Source organism: Oryx dammah, unplaced genomic scaffold (assembly GCF_014754425.2).
Source record: "Oryx dammah isolate SB20612 unplaced genomic scaffold, SCBI_Odam_1.1 HiC_scaffold_8, whole genome shotgun sequence".
NCBI classification, from domain to species: domain Eukaryota; kingdom Metazoa; phylum Chordata; class Mammalia; order Artiodactyla; family Bovidae; genus Oryx; species Oryx dammah.
The window spans coordinates 49,550,260-49,572,580 of NW_024070192.1; the positions used below are offsets into that span (position 1 = coordinate 49,550,260).

Here is a 22,321-nt window from a genome sequence, read left to right on the forward strand (position 1 = left end):
AATTCTATTTCCTTAAATAGAAAAACTCCAAACTTAAGGAAATAAGATTCCCTGGGTCAGACCAAGGCTATGTAATTCAGATTTTTTATTTTATGTTCTTTTAAATGGGGAACTGGTCACTTAAACCCCTTCCTTATTTTATTTTTAAAATATTTATTTATTTATTTATTAGGCTGAGCCAGGTCTTTGTTGTGGCATGTGGAATCTAGTTCCCTTACCAGGGACCAAACACGAACCTCTTTTATTGGGAGCACAATCTTGGCCCCTGAACCACCAGGGAAGTCTTATTTTTATTTATTTATTTTTGGCCATGCCACACAACTTATGGGATCTTAGTTCCCTGACCAGAGGATGATTCTTTGCCATTCTTACTCCCTTCATTGGAAGCACAGAGTCTTAACCATTGGACTGCCAGGGAGGTCTCAGATTTTTTTAAAAATAAACTTTCAACAACAAGAGCCTACTGTATAGCACTGGGAACTATATTCAGTATCCTGTTATAAATCATAATGGAAAAGAATATAAAAAAAGAATGTGCATATATATATATACACATATATATATGCATCACTTCACTGTCCAGCAGAAATTAACACATTGTAAATCAACAATACTTCAATAAATTTTTAAAAATAATTTTTATTTGGAAATATTTTAAGATTTACAGAGAAATTGCAAAGGTTTTATAGAGAGTAGCTCTATATAGAGTTTCTATATACTCCTTAGTCAAAATCCACCATTATTAATATCTTATATTATCATGATATGTTTGTGAAAGGTAGGAAACAGACATTGTTATGTAATTAACTAAACTCAAGGCATTATTTGGATTTCACCAGTTTTTCCATTAATTCTCAATTTTTGTTTTAGGATCTAACTCAAGAGTGCCACGTTACGGTTAGTTATCATGTCTCCTGGTTCTTTCTTTTTTTAATTTATTTATTTTTGGCTGTGCTGGGTCTTCACTGCTGGGCAGCCCTTGTCTGGTTTCGGAGAGTGGGGGCTACTCCCTAGTTACAGCCTGCAGGCTTCTCGTTGCAGTGGCCTCTCGTTGCAGTGGCCTCTTGTTGCAGAGCACAGGCTCTTGGCCACACCGGCTTCGGCAAGCACAGAACATGGGCTGGTTGGCCGTAGCTCCCGGGCCCCAGAGCACAGCCTCAGTAGCTGCAGCTCGAGGGCTTAGTTGCTCTGCAGCACGTGAGATCTTCCCGGATCAGGATTCAAATCTGTGTCCCCTGCATTGGCAGGAGGATTCTTTACCACTGAGCCACCAGGGAAGCCCTTCCCTGGTTCTTTCTAACCTGTGACAGTTTCTTGGTCTTTTCTTAATTTTCACAGCCTTGACAGTCTTGAGGAAGACTGGCCAGATAACTTGTAGAATGTCTCACGATCTTGTTTTGTCTGATGTTTTTCTCATGCTTAGACTACGATTGTGGGTTTTTTGAAAAACACTGTGGAGTTGAAGTGCCCTTCTCATCATACGTCACACCTGGGATATGATGCCACCCATGACGTCACTGAGGGCTTCCCTGGTGGCTCAAGTGGTAAAGAATCCGCCTGCAATGCAGAAGATGCCGTAGACGCGGGTTTGATCCCTGGGTCGGGAAGATCCCCTGGAGGAGGGCATGGCAACCCACTCCAGTGTTCTTGCCTGGAGAATCCCACGGACTGAAGAGCCTGGCGGGCTACGGTCCATAGAGTCACAAAGAGTCTGGCTCCACTGAGCAACCAAGCACACGGCATCACTGGTAATATTAACTCTCGTCACTGTGTTGGTTTAGTGCTGCCAGTCATCTCCTGGTAAGTTACTAACATGCCCTGTTCCTACTTTACTCTTTGGATGGCTCGGATCTTGATGGGCATCAAAATCCATTTTGTAAAAAAAAGCAGGGTAATTTAACACTATAATGGCCTTACGTTTTATGGATTTACTCAAAATATTCCTAATCTCAGGACTCCAAATCAAAGTCTAACTATAGAAAAAAATCAAAATGTATTAATGTTCACTTGTCAAGCAATGCAATATAACATAACTCTAAATTTTTTAACAAAATTGAATGCAATCTAGTGATAGCTGAGATCTTCCAGCTCCTTAAAATCTAGAGGAAACTGATCTTCAATCTGTAGAGAATAGAAGTCCAAAGTGCTTCTCAAGGTTTTTCCAAATTCCCAGGAATTTATGTCACCATGGTGGTAACTTCTGATTGATTTATTTCCTTTGAGCCTTATCTTGGTTGTTGCTGTTCAGTTGCTAAGTCACGTCTGACTCTTCGCAGCCCCAAGGACTGCAACATGCCGGGCTCTTTTGTCCTCCGCTATCTCTGGCAGTTTGCTCAAATTCATATCCATTGAGTCACTGATGTTATCTAACCACCTCATCCTCTCCCTTCTCCTTTGGCCTTTAATCTCTCCCAGCATCAGAGTCTTTTCCAGTGAGTCGGTTCTTCCCATCAGATGGCTAGAGTATTGGAGTTTCAGTTTCAACATCAGTCCTTCCAAAGAATATTCAGGGTTGATTTCTTTAGGATTGACTGATTTGATCTCCTTGCTGTCCAAGGGACTCTCAACAGTTTCATCCAGCACCACAATTTGAAAGCATCAGTTCTTCAGCACTCAGCCTTCTTTATGGTCCAACCCTCACATCCGTACGTGACTACTGGAAAAACCATAGCTTTGCCTATACAGACCTTTGTGGGCAAAGTGATGTCTCTGTTTTTCAAAACGCTGTCTAGGTTTGTGATCTTTCCTTCCAAGTAGCAAGCGTCTTTTAATTTCATGGCTGCAGTCACCACCTGCAGTGATTTGCGAACCAAAGAGAAGAAAATCTGTCACTGCTTCCACTTTTCCTCCTTCTATTTGCCATGAAGTGATGGGACTGGATGCCATGATCTCAGTTTTTTGAATGTTGGGTTTCAAGTCAGCTTTTTCACTCTCACTCTCAAGAGGCTCTGTAGTTCCTTGTCACTTTCTACCATTAGAGTGGTATCATCTGCATATCTGAAGTTGTTGATATTTCTCCCAGCAGTCTTGATTTCAGCTTGTTATTCATCCAGCCAGGCATTTCACATGATGTACTCTACACAGAAGTTAAATAAACAGGATGACAATATACAGCCTGGTCATACTCCTTTTGCAGTTTTGAACAAGTCAGTTGATACACGTAGGGTTCTAACTGTGGCTTCTTGACCCACATACAAGTTTCTCAGGAGACAGGTAAGGTGGTCTAGTACTCCCATCTCTTTAAGAATTTTCCAGTTTATCACGATCCACACAGTCAAAGACTTTTGCATAGTCAATGAAACACAAGTAGATTTTTTTTGCAACTCTTTTGCTTTCTCTACGAATGTTGGCAATTTGATCTCTGGTTCCTCTGTCTCCTCTTGCCTTATCTTGGAGTTATCCCTTTATCTCTCACTGTCAGCAGGGCCCAAAATAAGGGGCCTAGGGACTTCCCTGGAGCTCCAGTGGTTAAGACCACACCATGCCAATGCAGGAGGCCTGGGATTGTCCCTGGTCAGGGAACTAAGATCTCACATGCTAGGCAGCAAGGCCAAAAGATAAGCAAATAAATAAAAATAAGACAGCCTAGCTTCTTTTTGATTTCTTCATTCAAAGAAACATCTGAGGCTGTTGAGTAGTGTAGATATGAAGGGTTTTAGTGAAGGGTTGCAGCTCATAACAGCCGACGAATACAATCCATGTCAATCCTTTTGGCCACCCTTTCCCACTTGAAGTGTAATCTCCATTCATCCCCAGCTTCCAAATCACCCCACAGGGACCCAGCTTCTCATCATCTGTTTTGCTGGCTTCTCTCTATACAGTGTCCCTTGTTTTCTTCCTCTCCCTTCTGTCATTCTTTTATTTTATTCTATTTATTCATCCATTTATTTTTGGCCACACCATGAGGCTTTTGGCATCTTAGTTTCCTGACCAGGGATTGAACGCCAGCAGTGGAAGCGTGGAGTCTTAACCACTGGACTGCCAGGAAATTCCCTAGGTATTCTTTTCTAGAAATCAGATTGATTATATTCTTTGCAGCTGAAGATGGAGAAACTCTATACAGTCAGCAAAAATAAGACCAGGAGATGACTGTGGCTCAGATCATGAACTCATTGCAAAATTCAGACCTAAATTGAAGAAAGTAGGGAAAACCATTCAGGTATGACCTACATCAAATCACTTGTGATTATACAGTAGACAGATAGATTCAAGGGATTAGATCTGATAGAGTGCCTGAAGAACTATGGAGGGAGGTTCGTAACGTTGTACAGGAAGAAGTGATCAAAACCATCCCCAAGAAACAGAAATGCAAAAAGACAAAATGGTTGTCTGAGGAGGCCTTAAAAATAGCTTAGAAAAGGAGAGAAGCTAAAGGCAAAGGAGAAAAGGAAAGATATAAGCATCTGAATGAAGAGTTCCAAAGAATAGCAAGGAAAGATTACGAAAGACTTCCTCAGTCATCAATGCAAAGAAATAGAGGAAAACAATAGAATGGGAAAGACTAGAGATTTCTTCAAGAAAATTAGAGATACCAAGGGAACATTTCATGCAAAGATGGGCACAATAAAGGACAGAAATGGTATGGCCCTAACGGAAGCAAAAGATATTAAGACGAGGTGGCAAGAATACACAGAAGAACTATACAAAAAAGTTACATTATGACCCAGATAACCACGATGGTGTGACCACTCACCTGGAGCCAGACATCCTGGATTGCGAAGTCAAGTGGGCCTTAGGAAGCATCACTATGAACAAAGCTAGTGGAGGTGATGGAATTTCAGTTGAGCTATTTAAAATCCAACCAGTCCATCCTAAAAGAAATCATTCCTGAATATTCATTGGAAAGACTGATGCTGGAGTTGACGCTCCAATACTCTGGCCACCTGATAGGAAGAGCTGACTCATTTGAAAAGACCCCGATGCTTGGAGAGATTGAAGGCAAAAGAAGAGGGCAGCAGAGCAGGAGTTGGTTGGATGGCATCATCGACTCAATGGGCATGAATTTGAGCAAACTCCAGGAGACAGTGAAGGACAGGGGAGCCTGGCGTGCTGCAGTCCATGGGGTTGCAAAGAGTGAGATACAACTTAGCAACTGAACCCCGACAACAACCAAATAGAAACAATCAGACATAAAAACCTCCCAGGTAAAAATCATTCTAAAATGTAGAAAAGATAATCAAGAAGTGCTGAGTTTTGAGTATTATTGTTTCCAATATAATTTATGTAAGTTAATAATTTTATGTTTACAGAATTAAGTTTTTTAATTGTGGTAAGACATATATTACACAAAACTTAGCACTTTAACCATTTCAAGTATACAATTCAGTGGCATTAAGTATATTCACGATGTTGTATACCTATCACCATCTATTTCCTGCAATAAACTTTTCCATCAGCCCAAACAGAAATTCTAACTATTCCTTCTTTTTCTCAGATGCTGGTAACTTTTATTTTACTTTCTGTTTTTTTTTTAAATATAAGTAGAATTATACAATATTTGTTATTTTGTGTCTGACATTTCATTTAGCATAATGCTTTTAAGATTCACCCTGTAGCAAGTATAACAATTTTATTCCTTATAAAATAATGGCATTTGCAGGAACATGGATGGACTTAGAGATTATCATACTAAGCAAAGTAAGTCAGAAAGACAAATACCATGTGATATTATTTGTATGTGAAATCTAAACTATGACACAAATGAACTGAGCTATGAGACAAACAAGCACAGATAAAGAACAAATCTGTGCTTGCCAAGGAAGGAAGGATTGGGAGTTTGGAATTGGCAGATGCAAACCATTATACATCAGTTCAGTTCAGTTCAGTTGCTCAGTCGTGTCCGACTCTTTGTGACCCCGTGAACTGTAGCACGCCAGGCCTCCCTGTCCATCACCAACTCCCGGAGTTTACTCAAACCCATGTCCATCAAGTAGGTGATGCCATCCAGCCATCTCATCCTCTGTCCCCTTCTCCTTCTGCCCTCAATCTTTCCCAGGATCAAGGTCTTTACCAATGAGTCAGCTCTTCGCATCAGGTGGCCAAAGTATTGGAGTTTCAGCTTCAACATCAGTCCCTCCAATAAACACTCAGGACTGATCTCCTTAAGGATGGACTGGTTGGATCTCCTTGCAGTCCAAGGGACTCTCAAGAGTCTTCTCCAACACCACAGTTCAAAAGCATAAATTCTTCGATGCTCAGCTTTCTTTATAGTCCAGCTCTCACATCCATACATGACCACTGGAAAAACCATTGCCTTGACCAAACGGACCTTTGTTGGCAAAGTAATGTCTCTGCTTTTGAATATGCTGTCTAGGTTGGTCATAACTTTTCTTCCAAGGAGTAAGCCTCTTTTAATTTCATGGCTGTAATCACAATCTGTAGTGATTTTGAAGCCCCCCAAAATAAAGTCAGCCACTGTTTCCACTGTTTCCCCATCTATTTGCCATGAAGTGATGGGACCAGATGCCATGATCTTCGTTTTCTGACTGTTGAGCTTTAAGCCAACTTTTTCACTCTCCTCTTTCACTTTCATCAAGAGGCTCTTTAGTTTTTCTTGGCTTTCTGCCATAAGGGTAGTGTCATCTGCATATCTAAGTTTATTGATATTTCTCCCGGCAATGTTGATTTCAGCTTGTGCTTCCTCCAGCCCAGTGTTTCTCATGATGTACTCTGCATAGAAGTTAAATAAGCAGGGTGACAATATACAGCCTTGACGTACTCTTTTGCCTATTTAGAGCCAGTCTGTTGTTCCATGTCCAGCTCTAACTGTTGTTTCCTGACCTGCATACAAGTTTCTCAAGAGGCAGGTCAGGTCGTCTGGTATTCCCATCTCTTTCAGAATTTTCCACAGTTTATAGTGATCCACACAGTCAAAGGGTTTGGCATAGTCAATAAAGCAGAAATAGATGTTTTTCTGGAAGTCTTTTGCTTTTTCGATGATCCAGAGGATGTTGGCAGTTTGATCTCTGATTCCTCTGCCTTTTCTAAAACCAGCTTGAACATCTGGAAGTTCACAGTTCATGTATAGCTGAAGCCTGGCTTGGAGAATTTTATGCATTACTTGACCAGCATGTGAGATGAGTGCAGTTGTGTGGTAGTTTGAACATTCTTTGGCATTGCCTTTCTTTGGGACTGGAATGAAAACTGACCATTTCCAGTCCTGTGGCCGCTGCTGAGTTTTCCAGATTTGCTGGCATATTGAGTGCAACACTTTCACAGCATCGTCTTTTAAGATTTGAAATAGTTCAACTGGAATTCCCTCACCTCCACTAGCTTTGTTCGTAGTGATGCTTCCTAAGGCCCACTTGACTTCACATTCCAGGATGTCTGGCTCTAGGTGAGTGATCACACCATTGTGATTATCTTGGTCATAAGGATCTTTTTTGTACAGTTCTTCTGTGTATTCTTGCCACCTCTTCTTAATATACATATACATATAATATGCATATACCATTATACATAGGATGGATAAAAAACAAGTTCCCACTGTATAGCACAGGGAACTATATCACTCTCCTGGGATAAACCATAATGGAAAAGAATATGAAAAAAGAATGTGTAGGCCTCAGAGCAACTAAGCCCTTGGACCACAGCTGCTAAGCTGGTGTTCTAGAGCCCTAGAAATCTTCCCCGATGGCTCAGCAGGAAAGACTCCTCCTGAAAAATTCCACAGAGAAGCCTGGTGGACTATAGTCCAAAGTGTTGTAAAGAGTCAGACACAACTGAGCAAGCAAGCTAGGGTCCAGGAACCACAGCTACTGAGCCCATGAGCCCTGGAGCCTGTGCTCCACAAGAGAAGCCGCTGCAATGAGAAGCCCATGCGCTCAAACTACAGAGCACCCCCCTTTGCCACAACGAGAGAAAAGCCTGTTCAGCAACGAGCACCCAGAGCAGCGAAAAAGAAAAATGAAAAATAAAAAAAGGATGTATAGATATGTATAATTAAGTACAGCAGAGATTGGGACAACACTGTAAATCAACTACACTTCCATTTAAAAAATAAATTTAAGAAATGATATATATATGTATAACTAAATCACTTTGCTGTAAGCAGAAATTAATGCAACATTGTAAATCAACTATATGTCAATCAATTTTTAAAAATCCACTCCTTTTTATGGCTGAATGAAATTCTATTTTATCTGTCTACCACATTTTCTTTGTCCATTCATCTGTTGATGGACACTTGAGTGTTTCCACCTTGTGGCTATTGATAATAATGCTGCTTTGCGTACAAGTATGTATTTGAGTCCCTGCTGTCAATTGCATTTAATGTCTGTGTTGAACAAACGGCTGGCAAAATTCCTGAAAATTTATTGATCGGCTCTGGTGAACCTGTTAGAGTCTGTCAGGGCTGGTTCTAGAACAATGCTGGAGAGTCCATTATTTGACAAACTGGACCCAGCAAGGGTCAATTTGGGATTCAACTCCGGCATCTTTTGAATGTGCCTGATGATCAGAATCACCCAGGACATCTGTTACAATATTGATTCCCAGGCCCTCGAGGGAGATTCTGATTCCCAAGCTCTGAGCTGAAGTACAGTACTCGTCAGAATTTGTCTCAGTCTGGACAACCTGATAGGAACTTCTAGTACCATGATAGGAAAACCTGATATGAACCTCCAGTCCTGAAACTGAGCGGTACAAATACAGTACTCTAAAAAAAGAGAAGGTGAGAGCAAGTTGTCTGGGGGGAACTTGCTGGAAATTTGGGGGTGTCATTTGTTTCTTTCCCCAAATCCTTCCCAACTCTAATATTCACTGACCACACAATTCTCTCCTGCTCATTTCCCCGAATCCCATCTTAGGAAAGAACAGCTTCCAGAGACAGCCAAGTGGAAATCATCAGGCTCAGCAATTTATTTTCCTTTCTATAAATTTTTTAAAATTAATTAATATTTAAATGTTTGGCTGTGCTGGGTCTTTTTGCTGTGCAGGCTCTTCTGCAGTTGCAGTGAGCAGGGGCTACTCCAGTTGCGATGCTCGGCCTTCTTGCGGTGGCTTCTCTTGTTGTGGAGTACGGGCTCCAGGAACGCCGGCTTCAGTAGTTTCAGCTCTTGGGCTCAGTAGTGGTGGCTCAGGGGTTTGGTTGCTTCACAGCATGTAGAATCTTCCTGGAACGGGGATCAAACCCTGCGCTGGCAGGCGGATGCTTATCCATTGGGCCCCCAGGGAAGTCCAGGCCCAGCAATTTGACATGACCACAGAAGGCTACATACCATTCAATGCTTTAGAAAGTGCTCTGAAGTTCTCAGGGTGCCATTCTGCAGTGTTATTTTGATGCCCTGATAAGATATTCTTAGAGCGCATAAAACCCAAATTAAAACATTGCTACAAAAAAATAAAAGTGAAATTAAATGGAAATCTATAGTAAATATCAGATAGAAGGGATGAAAAAAAAAAGTACCAAATATTTCTGAGATCTATTTTTCTGAAAAGAGAGGCAATGGAGAGATGCAGAGGTGTCTGGGTCTTCCCAGTGAGGAAGGCTTCGCACAGCCTGTACTGACTGGCTGTCACCCTTATATTAGTGTAACAGGTGCTTCCTTCCCACTGCTAATGTCTGGATGTAGGCCCCGGGCAGGGGACACAGAGTTTCAGCTTTACTGGACTTGGTCAAGCCTTCTGCTTCATCCCTGGTTTCTTGGGTTGGGTCTGGAATTGATTGCTGCTAAGTCTAAGTCACTTCAGTCGTATCCGACTCTGTGTGACCCCAGAGATGGCAGCCCAACAGGCTCCCCCGTCCCTGGGATTCTCCAGGCAAGAACACTGGAGTGGGTTGCCATTTCCTTCTCCAATGCATGAAAGTAAAAAGTGAAAGTGAAGTCGCTCAGTTGTCTCCTACTCTTTGCGACCCCATGGACTGCAGCCTACCAGGCTCCTCCGTCCATGGGATTTTCCAGGCAAGAGTACTGGAGTGGGGTGCCATTGCCTTCTCCCTGGAATTGATTAGTTAGGCCTAAAATGGACTTCCCTGGTGGCTCAGCGGTAAAGAACCTGCCTGAAGTTCAGGAGATGCGTGTTCGATCCGTGGGTCAGGAAAATCCCCTGGAGAAGGGAATGGCTACCCACTCCAGTGTTCTTGCCTGGAGAATCCCATGGACAGAGGAGCGGGGAGGGCTACAGTCCCTGGGACTGCAGAGTCAGACACGACTGAGCAACTAATACTTTCCTTTTTTTTTCAGTCCTAAAAATCCCTTGCCTTCTTCCTCCATTCTGTTTCTCTCCAGACTGTGTTTCTAGCATTTCTCAGTATGTGAGTGTTTCCATGAGCTCAGATTTAAAGACCCATCTGAAAAACTACTGCTGAGAAATAGGTCCATACGCTTAGGATAGACCTCTTAGATCACTGGTTCCTAACTTTCTGGGGGCTACAGATGTCTCTGATTGCTTGATGAAGGCTGTGGAGCCTCACATATATTTTGCTAGTTAGAATTTCTTTCTTTCTTTTTATATTTATTCATTTGACTGCGCTGGGTCTTAGGTGTGGCTTGCAAGACTTTAGTTGCAGCATGTGAATTCTTAGTTGCAGAATGTGGGCTCTAGTTCCCTGACCAGGGATTAACCCCAGGCCCCCTGCCTTGGGAGCATGGACGCTTAGCTACTAGACCACGAGGGAAGTCCTTCATTAGAGTTTCAAAGGACTTGTTGACTCTCTCAAGACTGTCAGTGAATCCATGTCAAGATACTCTTTCGGGAGACTTCCGTGGTAATCTAGAGGCTAAAACTATGGGCTCCCATCAGGGAGATCCCACATGCAGCAAGCAAAGAGTTTGCATGCCGCAACTAAGATCTGGCACAGCCAAACAAATAAATAAATAATTTTTTAAGATACTCTTTTGGGCATTAAAATATGCACGCTACTATCTATAAAATAGATAACCCACAAGGACCGACTGTATAGCACAGGGAACTATACTCAGTATCTTGTAATATCCTATAATGAAAGAGAATGTAAAAAAAGAATGGATATATGTATATACATATAAATGATTAACATATATGAATTCATATATATGAATCACTCTGCTGTACACATGAAACTAACACAATATTGTAAACCAACTATATTCCAATAAAATTTAAAAAAGACTGTGTCTTTGGTGGTGACTCAGACCCTGGTAGCCTTGGAGTACTGATGCTGTGGTCCTCAGCTGGGAACTGTCTCAAGCCTTGCAGACTCAGCACCTCAGCTATGACAGGAATTTGAGTGGCCCTCTTTTTCTTGAAGTCTTGATAGAATTCTAATCGGATAATTGGTTATTCAGAGCAAGATCAAGAGGCTTCTTCTGGCAATGCTCAGATGCTCTTGGGTTCTTATCAAAGAGAGGAATAGAGCAGAGTTCTTTGGGGGAATAAGAAGGCTCTGAGTCACTGTTTAATGCACAGAGAGTGATGGGAAAATCTTCAAGTCTTTGAGAGGAAATGTAGGCAGTAGATGCCCAAGTCATTTTCCATGTCTACTGAATTCACAGCATAGAATTTTGTGAGCTCTAGCATGTGCTCCTGGGGTGAAGGGGTGGGGATGGAAAAAGCAGATAGGGCAGGGGGTCCCTGGAGAAAAAGAACCAGTCATGATTTTCTTGACATAAAAGAAACCAGTTAGGCTTAAGGTATTTTGTCATCTAAGCCTGGCTGCGCTTGCCCTTTATCAGGTCTCAGTAATTAATGATCTTAAAACAGGAGAGAGAAATCAAGGATAAAGGAAACGCAGTCAAGAAACAATAGCCTGGACTTCCCTGGTGGCCCAGGGGCTAAGAATCTGCCTGGCAATGCAGAGGACATGAGTTCAATTCCTGGTCCAGGAAGATTCCACATGCCTCGGGGCAACTAAGCCCGTGCACCACAGCGACTGAGGCCACATGCCCAGCGCCTGTGCTCTGCAACAAGAGAAGATCACACATTGGAAAGAAAAGCAGCCCCCTCTCTCTGCAACTAGAGAAAGCCCATGTGCAGCAACGAAGACCCAGGGCAGCGATAAAGCAGAGTCCTGGTTCCCCCTCAAGGGAAGCACAGAACAAGCTGATAATCATCCTTGAGTTCCACAGAATCTAAAGCCCCTACCCAAGCAGAAATCAAAATGATGATGTTGACCTTAATGATCCTCATGCTGCTGTTGTTTAGTTGCTCAGTCACCTCCAACTCTTTGAGACACTATGGACTGCAGCACAGCAGGCCTCCCTGTCCATCACCATCTCCTGGGGCTTGCTCAAACTCATGTCCGTCGAGTCAGAGATGCCATCCAACCATCTCATCCTCTGTCGTCCCCTTCTCCCCCCGCCTTCAATCTTTCCTAGCATCAGGGTCTTTTCCAGTGAGTTGGCTCTGCCCATCAGGTGGCGAAAGTATTGGAGTTTCAGTTTCAGCATCAGTCCTTCCAGTGAGTATTCAAGACTGATTTCCTTTAGCATTGACCGGTTTGATCTCCTTGCAGTCCAAGGGCTTCTCAAGAGTCTTCTCCAACACCACAGTTGAAAAACATTGATTCTTCGGTGCTCAGCCTTCTTTATGGTCCAAATGTCACATCCATACATGACTGCTGGAAAAACCATAGCTTTGACTAGATGGACATTTGTCAGCAAAGTAATGTCTCTGCTTTTTAATACACTGTTTTCATAGCTCTCCTTCCAAGGAGCAAGCATCTTTTAATTTCATGGCTGCAGTCACTATCTGCAGTGATTTTGGAGTCCAAGAAGTCTGAACTGTTTCCATTGTTTCCCCTTCTATTTGCCATGAAGTGCTGGGATCAGATGCCATGATCTTAGTTTTTTTAATGTTAAGTTTTAAGCCAGCTTTTTCACTCTCCTCTTTCAACTTCATCAAGAGGATTTTTAGTTCCTCTTCATTTTCTGCCATAAGGGTGGTGTCATCTGCATATCTGAGGTTATTGATATTTCACCCAGTAATCTTGATTCCAGCTTGTGCTTCATCCAGCCTAGCATTTCTCATGATGTACTCTGCATGTCAGTTAAATAAGCAGGGTGACAATATACAGCCTTGACCTACTCCTTTCCCAATGTTGAACCAGTCCATCGTTTCATGTCCAGTTCTAACTGTTACCTCTTGACCTGCATACAGGTTTCTCAAGAGGCAGGTAAGGTGGTCTGGTATTCCCACCTCTTTAAGAATTTTCCACAGTTTGTTGTGATCCACACAGTCAAAGGCTTTAGCCTAGTCAATGAAGCAGAAGTAGATGTTTTTTTGGAACTCTCTTGCTTTTCCTATGACCCAGTGGATATTGGCAATTTGATCTCTGGTTCCTCTGCCTTTTCTAAATTCAGCTTGAACATCTGGAAGTTCTCAGTTCCCGTACTATTGAAGCCTGGCTTGGAGAATTTTGAGCATTACTTCGCTAGTATGTGAAATAAGTGCAATTGTGAGGTAGTTCAAACATTCTTAGAGTTCCCTAGTGGCTCAGATGGTAAAGAATCTGTGCAATGCAGGAGACCTGGGTCAGAACTGGAGAAGGAAATGACAACCCACTCCAGTATTCTTGCCTGGAGAATTCCATGGACAGAGGAGCCAGGCAGGCTACAGTCCATGGGATCGCAAAGAGCTGGACATGACTGTGTGGCTAACTTATTTGAACATTTTTGGCATTGCCCTTCTTTGGGATTGGAATGAAAACTGACCTTTTCCAGTCTTGATGTTGCAGGAAGGGGGACCCCTTCCAGGGCCCAAAAGTGGGCTCTTGTCTAACACTTGGAAAAGAAATGTTTGAGGAGACACATCTGCTGACAAAGCAAGGGACTTTATCAGGAAGGGGCTCTGGGTGGAAAGCAGGAGGGGAAGGGAACCCAGGAGAACTGCTCTGCCACGTGCTCTCAGTCTCGGGTTTTATGGTGATGGGATTAGTTTCCAGGTTGTCTTTAGTCAATCATTCTGACTCAGGGTCCTTCCTGGTGGTGCACGCCTTGTTCAGCCAAGATGGATGCCAGAGAGAAGGATTCTGGGAGGTGGTCGGACATGTGGTGTCTCCTTTTGACCTTTCCTGAACTCTTCCAGTTGGTGGCAGCTTATTAGTTCCGTGTTCCTTACCAGGACCTCCTGTCGTAAAACAGCTCATGCAAATGGTTACTATGGTGCCTGGCCAGGGAGGGCGGTTTCAGTCAGCGTGCTTCCCCTAACACTGTGGCCACTGCTGAGTTTTCCAAATTTGCTGGCATATTGAGTGCAGCACTTTCACAGCATCATCTTTTAGCATTTGAAGTAACTCAGCTGGAATTCCATCGGCTCCACTAGCTTTGTTCGTAGTGATGCTTCCTAAGGCCCACTTGACTTCACACTCCAGGATATCTAGCTCTAGGTGAGTAGTCACACCATCGTGGTAATCCGGGTCATGAAGATCTGTTTTTGTATAGTTCTGTGTATTCTTGCCACCCCTTCTTAATATCTTCTGCTTCTGTTAAGTCCATACCATTTCTGTTCTCTATTGTGCCCATCTTTGCATAAAATGTTCCCTTGGTATCTCTAATTTTCTTGAAGAGATTACTAGTTTTTCCCATTCTGTTTTTTCATTATGACCCTCCACAACATCAATCAACGGAAGCATGGACTCTGTCGACCTTTGCCCCAATTCTATGCTGAATTCCTCTCTAACCCCTGATCCATATAATCAAGGAACATGCCAGCCTGCTGAAAGTAAAGGGTGGACAAATTAACATGCTCGCTTCCACCCTTCTCCACACCCAGCCCCTCCTGCTTAAAGTATGTGGCACTAAGCATTTTTTTTTTTAATTAAATATTGGAGGAATGACTCTATTGAAAGAGTTGTCCCGCTCCGTCATTTTATGCTGACCAATTGGATTTTAAAGAGTGTCTCCCAAAGGTAATGGAGTTTTGCTTTGTCTTAGTTAATGCTGAGCATTGAGCATTCGTGGCTGCTGTTAGATTTAATTGTCTCTTCAGGCTACTTCCTACTTCATAATGGTTTATAATAAAACCATTAAGAAAATAGGGCAGTCATCCAGAGTATAGGATTTGCTGGAGGCTGTGGGAGGGAAGAGGAGGGTAAGAGTAGAGAGCAGGTAGAGCCAAACAAGCTTTGGGGTTCTGATAATTACTTCCCGCTTCTGAATTTTAGATATTGTTTGGGGCTGGTGGAGGAATAAATGTACAAATATTCTTTGTTTCTTTGTGTGTGTGTGTGTGTTTTCTACCAGCCTTGGTCCATATTCACATCCACTTACCTAAGTCTGAGTTATAATGTGACAATCTTTTGTGTACTTTTTCTTTTTTTTTTGGCCACGCCATGTCGCATGTGAGATTTAATAGTCACCCAACCAGAAATCAAACCTACATCCCCTGCATTGGAAGCACAGAGTCTTAACCAGCAGACTGCCAGTGAAGTTCCCACGTTCTGTTTGTAAGCTTGGCATTATATTACATTTTTAATGATGTTACTTATCCCTTATGCTGTGCTATGTGCTGTGTCCTCAGACATGTCCTACTCTTTGCCACTCCATGGACTGTAGTCTGTCAGGCTCCTCTGTCCCTGGGATTTTCCAGGCAAGAATACTGGAGCAGGTTGCCATTTCCTCCTCCAGGGGATCATCCCAACCCAGGGATTGAACCTGCGCCTCCTTGCGTCTCCTGCATTGCAGGCAGATTCTTTACCATTGAAGCACTAGGGAAGTTTCCTTATCCCTTATGAGTAGTTTTTAAAAACATACACAGCTTTCCTTTCTTTCTGACTGCAATTGTAAAGTATATTCATCATTCTTAAAAATGCAGACAATATGCAAAGAAAGTGAAAAATCACCCTCAATATTTTGAAGTATATCCTTCAAAACTTTTTTCTCTATATATAAATACATACAAAAATGGGATCATACCACCTTGCCAAATTACCCATGACATTTTTCACAGAACTAGAACAAACAATCCTAAAATTTATATGGAATCATAAAAGATCCAAATTGCCAAAGCAATCATGAGGAAAAAGAAAAAAGTAGGAGGCCTAACCCTCCCAGACTTAAGATGATACTACAAAGCTACAGTATCAGAATAGCATGGTATTAGCACAAAAACTGACATACGGATCAATAGAAGAGAATAGAGAAATAAACCCACACACCTAAGCCAATTAGTCTTCAACAAAGGAGGTAAGAATATACAAATGGAAAAAAAAGTCTTTCTCCAAGTGGTGCTGGGAAAGCTGGAGAGCCACAAGCAAACCAATGAAGTTAGAACACACTCTCACGCTGTACACAAAAATAAACTCAAAATGGCTTGAAGACTTAAATATAAGACACGACACTGTAAAAACCTCTAGAAGAGAATATAAGCAAAGCATTCTCTGACATAAATTGTACCAATATTTTCTTAGATCTGTCTCCCAAGGCAATAGAAATAAAAGCAAAAATAAACAAATGGAACCTAATCAAACTTAGAAGCTTTTACACAGCAAAGGAAACTATAAAGAAAATGAAAAGGCAGCCATGAACTGGGAGAAAATATTTGCAAATACTGTGACCAGCAAGGGCTTAATGTCCAAAATAAACAAACAGCTCATACAACTCGATAAGAAAATAACAAACAACTCAATCAAAAAAGGGGCAGAAAACCTAAATAGACATTTCTCCAAAGAAGACATACAGATGGCCAAGGGGCACGTGAAAAGATACTCAGCATCACTAATTATTATAGAAATGCAAATCAAAATCACAAGCAGCTGCCACCTCACGCTGGTCAGAATGGTCATTATTATTTTTTTTTTTTAATCTACAAATAAAAAGTGCTGGGCAGGATGTGGAGAAAAGGGAACCCTCCTACACTGTTCAGTTCAGTTCAGTTCAGTCGCTCAGTCGTGTCCGACTCTTTGCGACCCCATGAATCGCAGCACACCAGGCCTCCCTGTCCATCACCATTTCCCAAAATTCACTCAGACTCACGTCCATCGAGTCCGTGATGCCATCCAGCCATCTCATCTTCTGTCGTCCCCTTCTCCGCCTGCCCCCAATCCCTCCCAGCATCAGAGTCTTTTCCAATAAGTCAACTCTTCGCATGAGGTGGCCAAAGTACTGGAGCTTCAGCTTTAGCATCATTCCTTCCAAAGAAATCCCAGGGCTGATCTCCTTCAGAATGGACTGGTTGGATCTCCTTGCAGTCCAAGGGACTCTCAAGAGTCTTCTCCAACACCACAGTTCGAAAGCATCAATTCTTCAGTGCTCTGCCTTCTTCACAGTCCAACTGTCACATCCATACATGACCACAGGAAAAACCATAGCCTTGAGGAGATGGACCTTAGTTGGCAAAGTAATGTCTCTGCTTTTGAATATACTATCTAGATTGGTCATAACTTTCCTTCCAAGGAGTAAGCATCTTTTAATTTCATGGCTGCAGTCACCATCTGCAGTGATTTTGGAGCCCCCAAAAATAAAGTCTGACACTATTTCTACTGTTTCCCCATCTATTTCCCATGAAGTGATGGGACCAGATGCCATGATCTTCGTTTTCTGAATGTTGAGCTTTAAGCCAACTTTTTCGCTCTCCTCGTTCACTTTCATCAAGAGGCTTTTTAGCTCCTCTTCACTTTCTGCCATAAGGGTGGTGTCATCTGCATATCTGAGGTTATTGATATTTCTCCCGGCAACCTTGATTCCAGCTTGTGTTTCTTCCAGTCCAGCGTTTCTCATGATGTACTTTGCATAGAAGTTAAATAAGCAGGATGACAATATACAGCCTTGACGTACTCCTTTTCCTATTCGGAACCAGTCTGTTGTTCCATGTCCAGTTCGAACTGTTGCTTCCTGACCTGCATACAGATTTCTCGAGACAGGTTAGGTGGTCTGGTATTCCCATCTCTTTCAGAATTTTCCTCAGTTTATTGTGATCCACACAGTCAAAGGCTTTGGCATAGTCAATAAAGCAGAAATAGATGTTTTTCTGGAACTCTCTTGCTTTTTCCATGATCCAGCGGATGTTGGCAGTTTGATCTCTGGTTCCTCTGCCTTTTCTAAAACCAGGTTGAACATCAGGGAGTTCGCGGTTCACGTATTGCTGAAGCCTGGCTTGGAGAATTTTGAGCATTGGTGGGGATGTAAATTGGTGGAAATGGAAAACAGTATGGAGGTCCTCAAACACTAAAAATAGAGTAGCCACATGTTTCAGCAGTCCGACTGCTGGGCGTATACCAAACAAAAACCATAATTCAAAAAGACACATGCACCCTTACGTTTATAGCCGCAGAATTCAGAAAGCCAAGGCATGGACCAACCCAAATGTCAGTTGGCAGGTGAGTGGTTAAAGAAGCTGTGCCACATACTTACACAATGGAATACTACTCAGCCATGAAAAGGGAAGAACGCCATTTGCAGCAATATGGATGGACCTAGAGAGTATCATCCTAAGCGAAGTAAGCCAGAAACAGTAAGACAAATGCCATAGAATATTGCTTATACGTGGAATCTAAAATACGGCACAGGGGCTTCGCTGGTGCTCAAGTAAAGAATCCACCTGCCAGTGCAGGAGACATGGGTTCGGTCCCGGGTCTGGGAAGATCCCACATGCCACGGAGCCATTAAGCCCGGGTGCCACAGCTATCGAGTCTGTGTTCTAGAGCCTGCGAGCCGGAAATACTGAGCTCACGTGCTGCTGCTCTTGAAGCCTGAGCACCCTAGAGCCCATGCTCTAAAACAGGAAAAGCCACCAAAATGAGAAGCCCGGGTACAGCAACTAGAGAGAAGCCCCACTCTCCGCAACTAGAGAGAAGCCTGTGCGACAACAAAGGTTCAGCACAGCCAAAAAAAGAAAAAACTAAGCTAAAAATAGATACAATAAAAAATTTTAATTATAAAATATGACACAAATGAACTTATCTACGAAACAGAAAAAGGCTCACAGACAGAACAGACTTGCTGCCATCAGAGAGAGGCTGTGGGGGAAGGGTGGCCTAGGGGTTTGGGATTAATAGATGCAAGCTATTACACAGAGCATGGTAAATAGGGAGCTATCATCCATATCCTGTGATAAACCATAAGAGAAAAGAATAAGAGAAAGAATGTATATCTATGTATAACTGATCACTTTATTGTACAGTAAAAATCAGCACAACATTGTAAATACATACACCAATAAAATAAATTTTAAAATAAATGGGATCATACCATACATGGTGTTTTAGTTTGTTTTCATCGTCATTAAATATAGAGTAGTAATTTAAAAATTCAATTCATACTTAATCTAAATTATTCATATAAATTTAATTTGTATAGTGAAAGTCAGTCTTATCTTAATAGCCGGGCTTCCTTCGCAGCTCACATGGCCAAGAATCTGCCAGCAATGCAGGAGACTCGCATTGGATCCCTGGGTGGGGAAGATCCCCTGGAGAAGATCGCAACCCATTCCAGTATTTTTGCCTGGAGAATTCCATGGACAGAGGAGGCTGGCGGGCTATAGTCCATGGGGTCGCAGAATCAGACATGTATTTTAATAATCAGTACTATTTTAGTAGTGAAGTATTTTTTACATTGACTTTAACTTTATTTTTTTTTATTTTATTTTATTTTTTTTTCTCATTAAACTTTTTTAAATGGGTCTCAAATTCTGTGACAGATTTTTGGTCAAGTTGTTTTCATTAAAAAGTACTGATTTTAAAAACTAATAACTTAAACTGCCACACACAAAACATATGGTCCACGAAAACATTCTCCTTTCCTTCTGAAGGTTTTACGATGCATTGTTATCATTAACCAGTCTTTTACTATTAAACTTAAATGGCCAATTGAGACAAACAGTTCTGAGACCGTTCTTCCACCACTGATTAAGACTGGGGTGGCAGGTATTGGGGATAATATTCATTTAGCCTTCTGAGCTTTCTGGGCAGACTTGGTGACCTTGCCAGCTCCAGCTGCCTTCTTGTCCACTGCTTTGATGACACCCACAGCGACGGTCTGTCTCATGTCACGCACAGCAAAACGGCCCAGGGGAGGATAATCAGAGAAGCTCTCGACACACATAGGCTTGCCAGGAACCATATCAACGATGGCAGCGTCACCAGATTTCAAGAACTTAGGGCCATCTTCTAGCTGTTTCCCAGAACGACGATCAATCTTTTCCTTCAGCTCAGCAAACTTGCAAGCAATGTGAGCTGTGTGACAATCCAGCACAGGTGCATATCCAGCACTGATTTGGCCCGGATGGTTCAAAACAATCACCTGAGCTGTGAAGCCAGCAGCTTCCATGGGTGGATCATTTTTGCGGTCACCAGCCACATTGCCACGATGGACATCTTTGACAGACACGTTCTTGACATTGAAGCCCACACTGTCCCCAGGAAGGGCTTCACTCAATGCTTCATGGTGCATTTCTACAGACCTCACCTCAGTTGTTACATTGACTGGAGCAAAGGTGACCACCATGCCAGGTTTGAGAACACCAGTCTCCACACAACCCACAGGGACAGTACCAATACCACCAATTTTATAGACATCCTGGAGAGGCAAACGCAAGGGTTTGTCAGTTGGGCGAGTTGGTGGCAGGATGCAATCCAGAGCTTCAAGCAGGGTGGTTCCACTGGCATTGCCATCCTTACGGGTGACTTTCCATCCCTTGAACCATGGCATATTAGCACTTGGCTCCAGCATGTTGTCACCATTCCAGCCAGAAATTGGCACAAATGCTACTGTGTCGGGGTTGTAGCCAATTGTCTTAATGTAGGTGCTGACTTCCTTAACAATTTCCTCGTATCTCTTCTGGCTATAAGGTGGCTCAGTGGAATCCATTTTGTTAACACCAACAATTAGTTGTTTCACACCCAGGGTATAAGCCAGAAGGGCATGCTCACGGGTCTGCCCGTTCTTGGCGATACCGGCTTCAAATTCACCAACACCAGCAGCAACAATCAGGACAGCACAGTCAGCCTGGGATGTGCCTGTAATCATGTTTTTGATGAAGTCTCTGTGTCCTGGGGCATCAATGATGGTAACATAGTACTTGCTGGTCTCAAATTTCCACAGGGAGATATCAATGGTGATACCACGCTCACGTTCAGCTTTCAGTTTGTCCCAGGCATATTTGAAGGAGCCCTTTCCCATCTCGGCAGCCTCCTTCTCGAACTTTTCAATTGTTCTCTTGTCGATCTCGCCACATTTATAGATCAGATGGCCAGTCATGGTAGACTTCCCTGAATCTACGTGCCCAATGACAACGATGTTGATGTGGGTCTTCTCCTTTCCCATTTTGGCTTAGGTCTAACGGTGGTTTTCACGACACCTGTGTCCTGGCGGCAAACCCGTTGCGAAAAAGTAACTTTAACTTTAATATTAGAGTAGTATTTTTTAAAGTATAGATGTGCCACAGTTTATTTACCCTTTCCTATCCATGACAGCTGTTTCCAAACTGTTACCACTGTAACTTTCCTCATTTACATCTCTGCTGCTGCTGCTAAGTCGCTTCAGTCATGTCTGACTCTGTGTGACCCTATGGACAGCAGCCCTCCAGGCTCCTCTGTCCACAGGATTCTCTAGGCAAGAATACTGGAGTGGGTTGCCACTTCCTTCTCCTACATCTTTTCTCCATAGAGCTAATTCCTCTAAGTAGATATGGGAAAGAATCTGCCTGCAATGGGAGAGACACAGGCTTGACCCCTGGGTTGGGAAGATCTCCTGGAGAAGGAAATGACAATCCACTCCAATATTCTTGCCTGGAGAGAATTCCATGGACAGAGGAGCCTGGCAGGGTACAGTCCATGGAGTCTCAAAGAGTCAGACATGGCCGATCGCCTACACTTTCAGAACTTATGGGTCAAAGCAAATGCCTATTTAAAAATTTGTAATACATTTTTTAAAAAACTAATTACCACTCCCAATAGAAGTGTGCCAAAGAGTTCCTCTCCTCTCACTCTTGCCAATATAATCACCCTTCTTAAAACAGCCGAAAGATAATCTTGAATTAAGGTTCAGAGAGCACACTTTCCAGTTTGGAAACAAACCTACCTTGTCCTCTAGGAAAGTCAAAGTGCAGTCGCTCAGTTGCGTCCGACTCTTTGCAACCCCATGGACTGTGGCCCACCAGGCTCCTCTGTCTATGGGATGCTCCAGGCAAAGAATATTAGAGTGGGTTGCCATTTCCCTTCTCCAGGGGATCTTCCCGACCCAGGGATCGAGCCTGGGACTCCCTCATTGCAGGCGGATTCTTGACCATCTGAGCCACCCCGGAAGCCTACAACGTTGTTAAATATTCCTGTCAGTCGCAGGTACCGCCGCCAGATGGCGATAGAGAGGCCTGGGAAGACCGAGCGGCAGCAAGTGTCGGCAGGCTGCACGCTGACCCCTGCCGTCGAAGGCGGGGGAGAGAGAGGACCGAACGGGTGGAGAAAACG

At 42.9% G+C, this 22,321-nt stretch overlaps 1 protein-coding gene and 1 long non-coding RNA gene across 2 annotated transcripts; both read right to left on the reverse strand.

The window, feature by feature from the left end:
• Positions 1-1,263: 1,263 nt before the first annotated feature.
• On the reverse strand, positions 1,264-16,059 carry LOC120866423. The gene is made up of 3 exons (XR_005721656.1): positions 15,986-16,059; positions 6,991-6,993; positions 1,264-1,281 (listed from the first exon to the last, which is right to left on the reverse strand). It is a non-coding gene; the product is annotated as an uncharacterized LOC120866423 (long non-coding RNA).
• Positions 16,060-19,652: 3,593 nt separating this feature from the next.
• Positions 19,653-21,240, reverse strand: LOC120866426 (elongation factor 1-alpha 1-like). Its single transcript, XM_040244155.1, has one exon. The coding sequence runs from the start codon at positions 21,177-21,179 to the stop codon at positions 19,797-19,799; it is 1,383 nt and encodes a 460-aa protein (XP_040100089.1). The 5' UTR covers positions 21,180-21,240; the 3' UTR covers positions 19,653-19,796.
• Positions 21,241-22,321: the final 1,081 nt, after the last annotated feature.

Excerpts from the sequence above, each read along its gene's own strand:
- LOC120866426 (XM_040244155.1), bottom strand. The coding sequence starts at position 21,179 with ATGGGAAAGGAGAAGACCCACATCAACATCGTTGTCATTGGGCACGTA.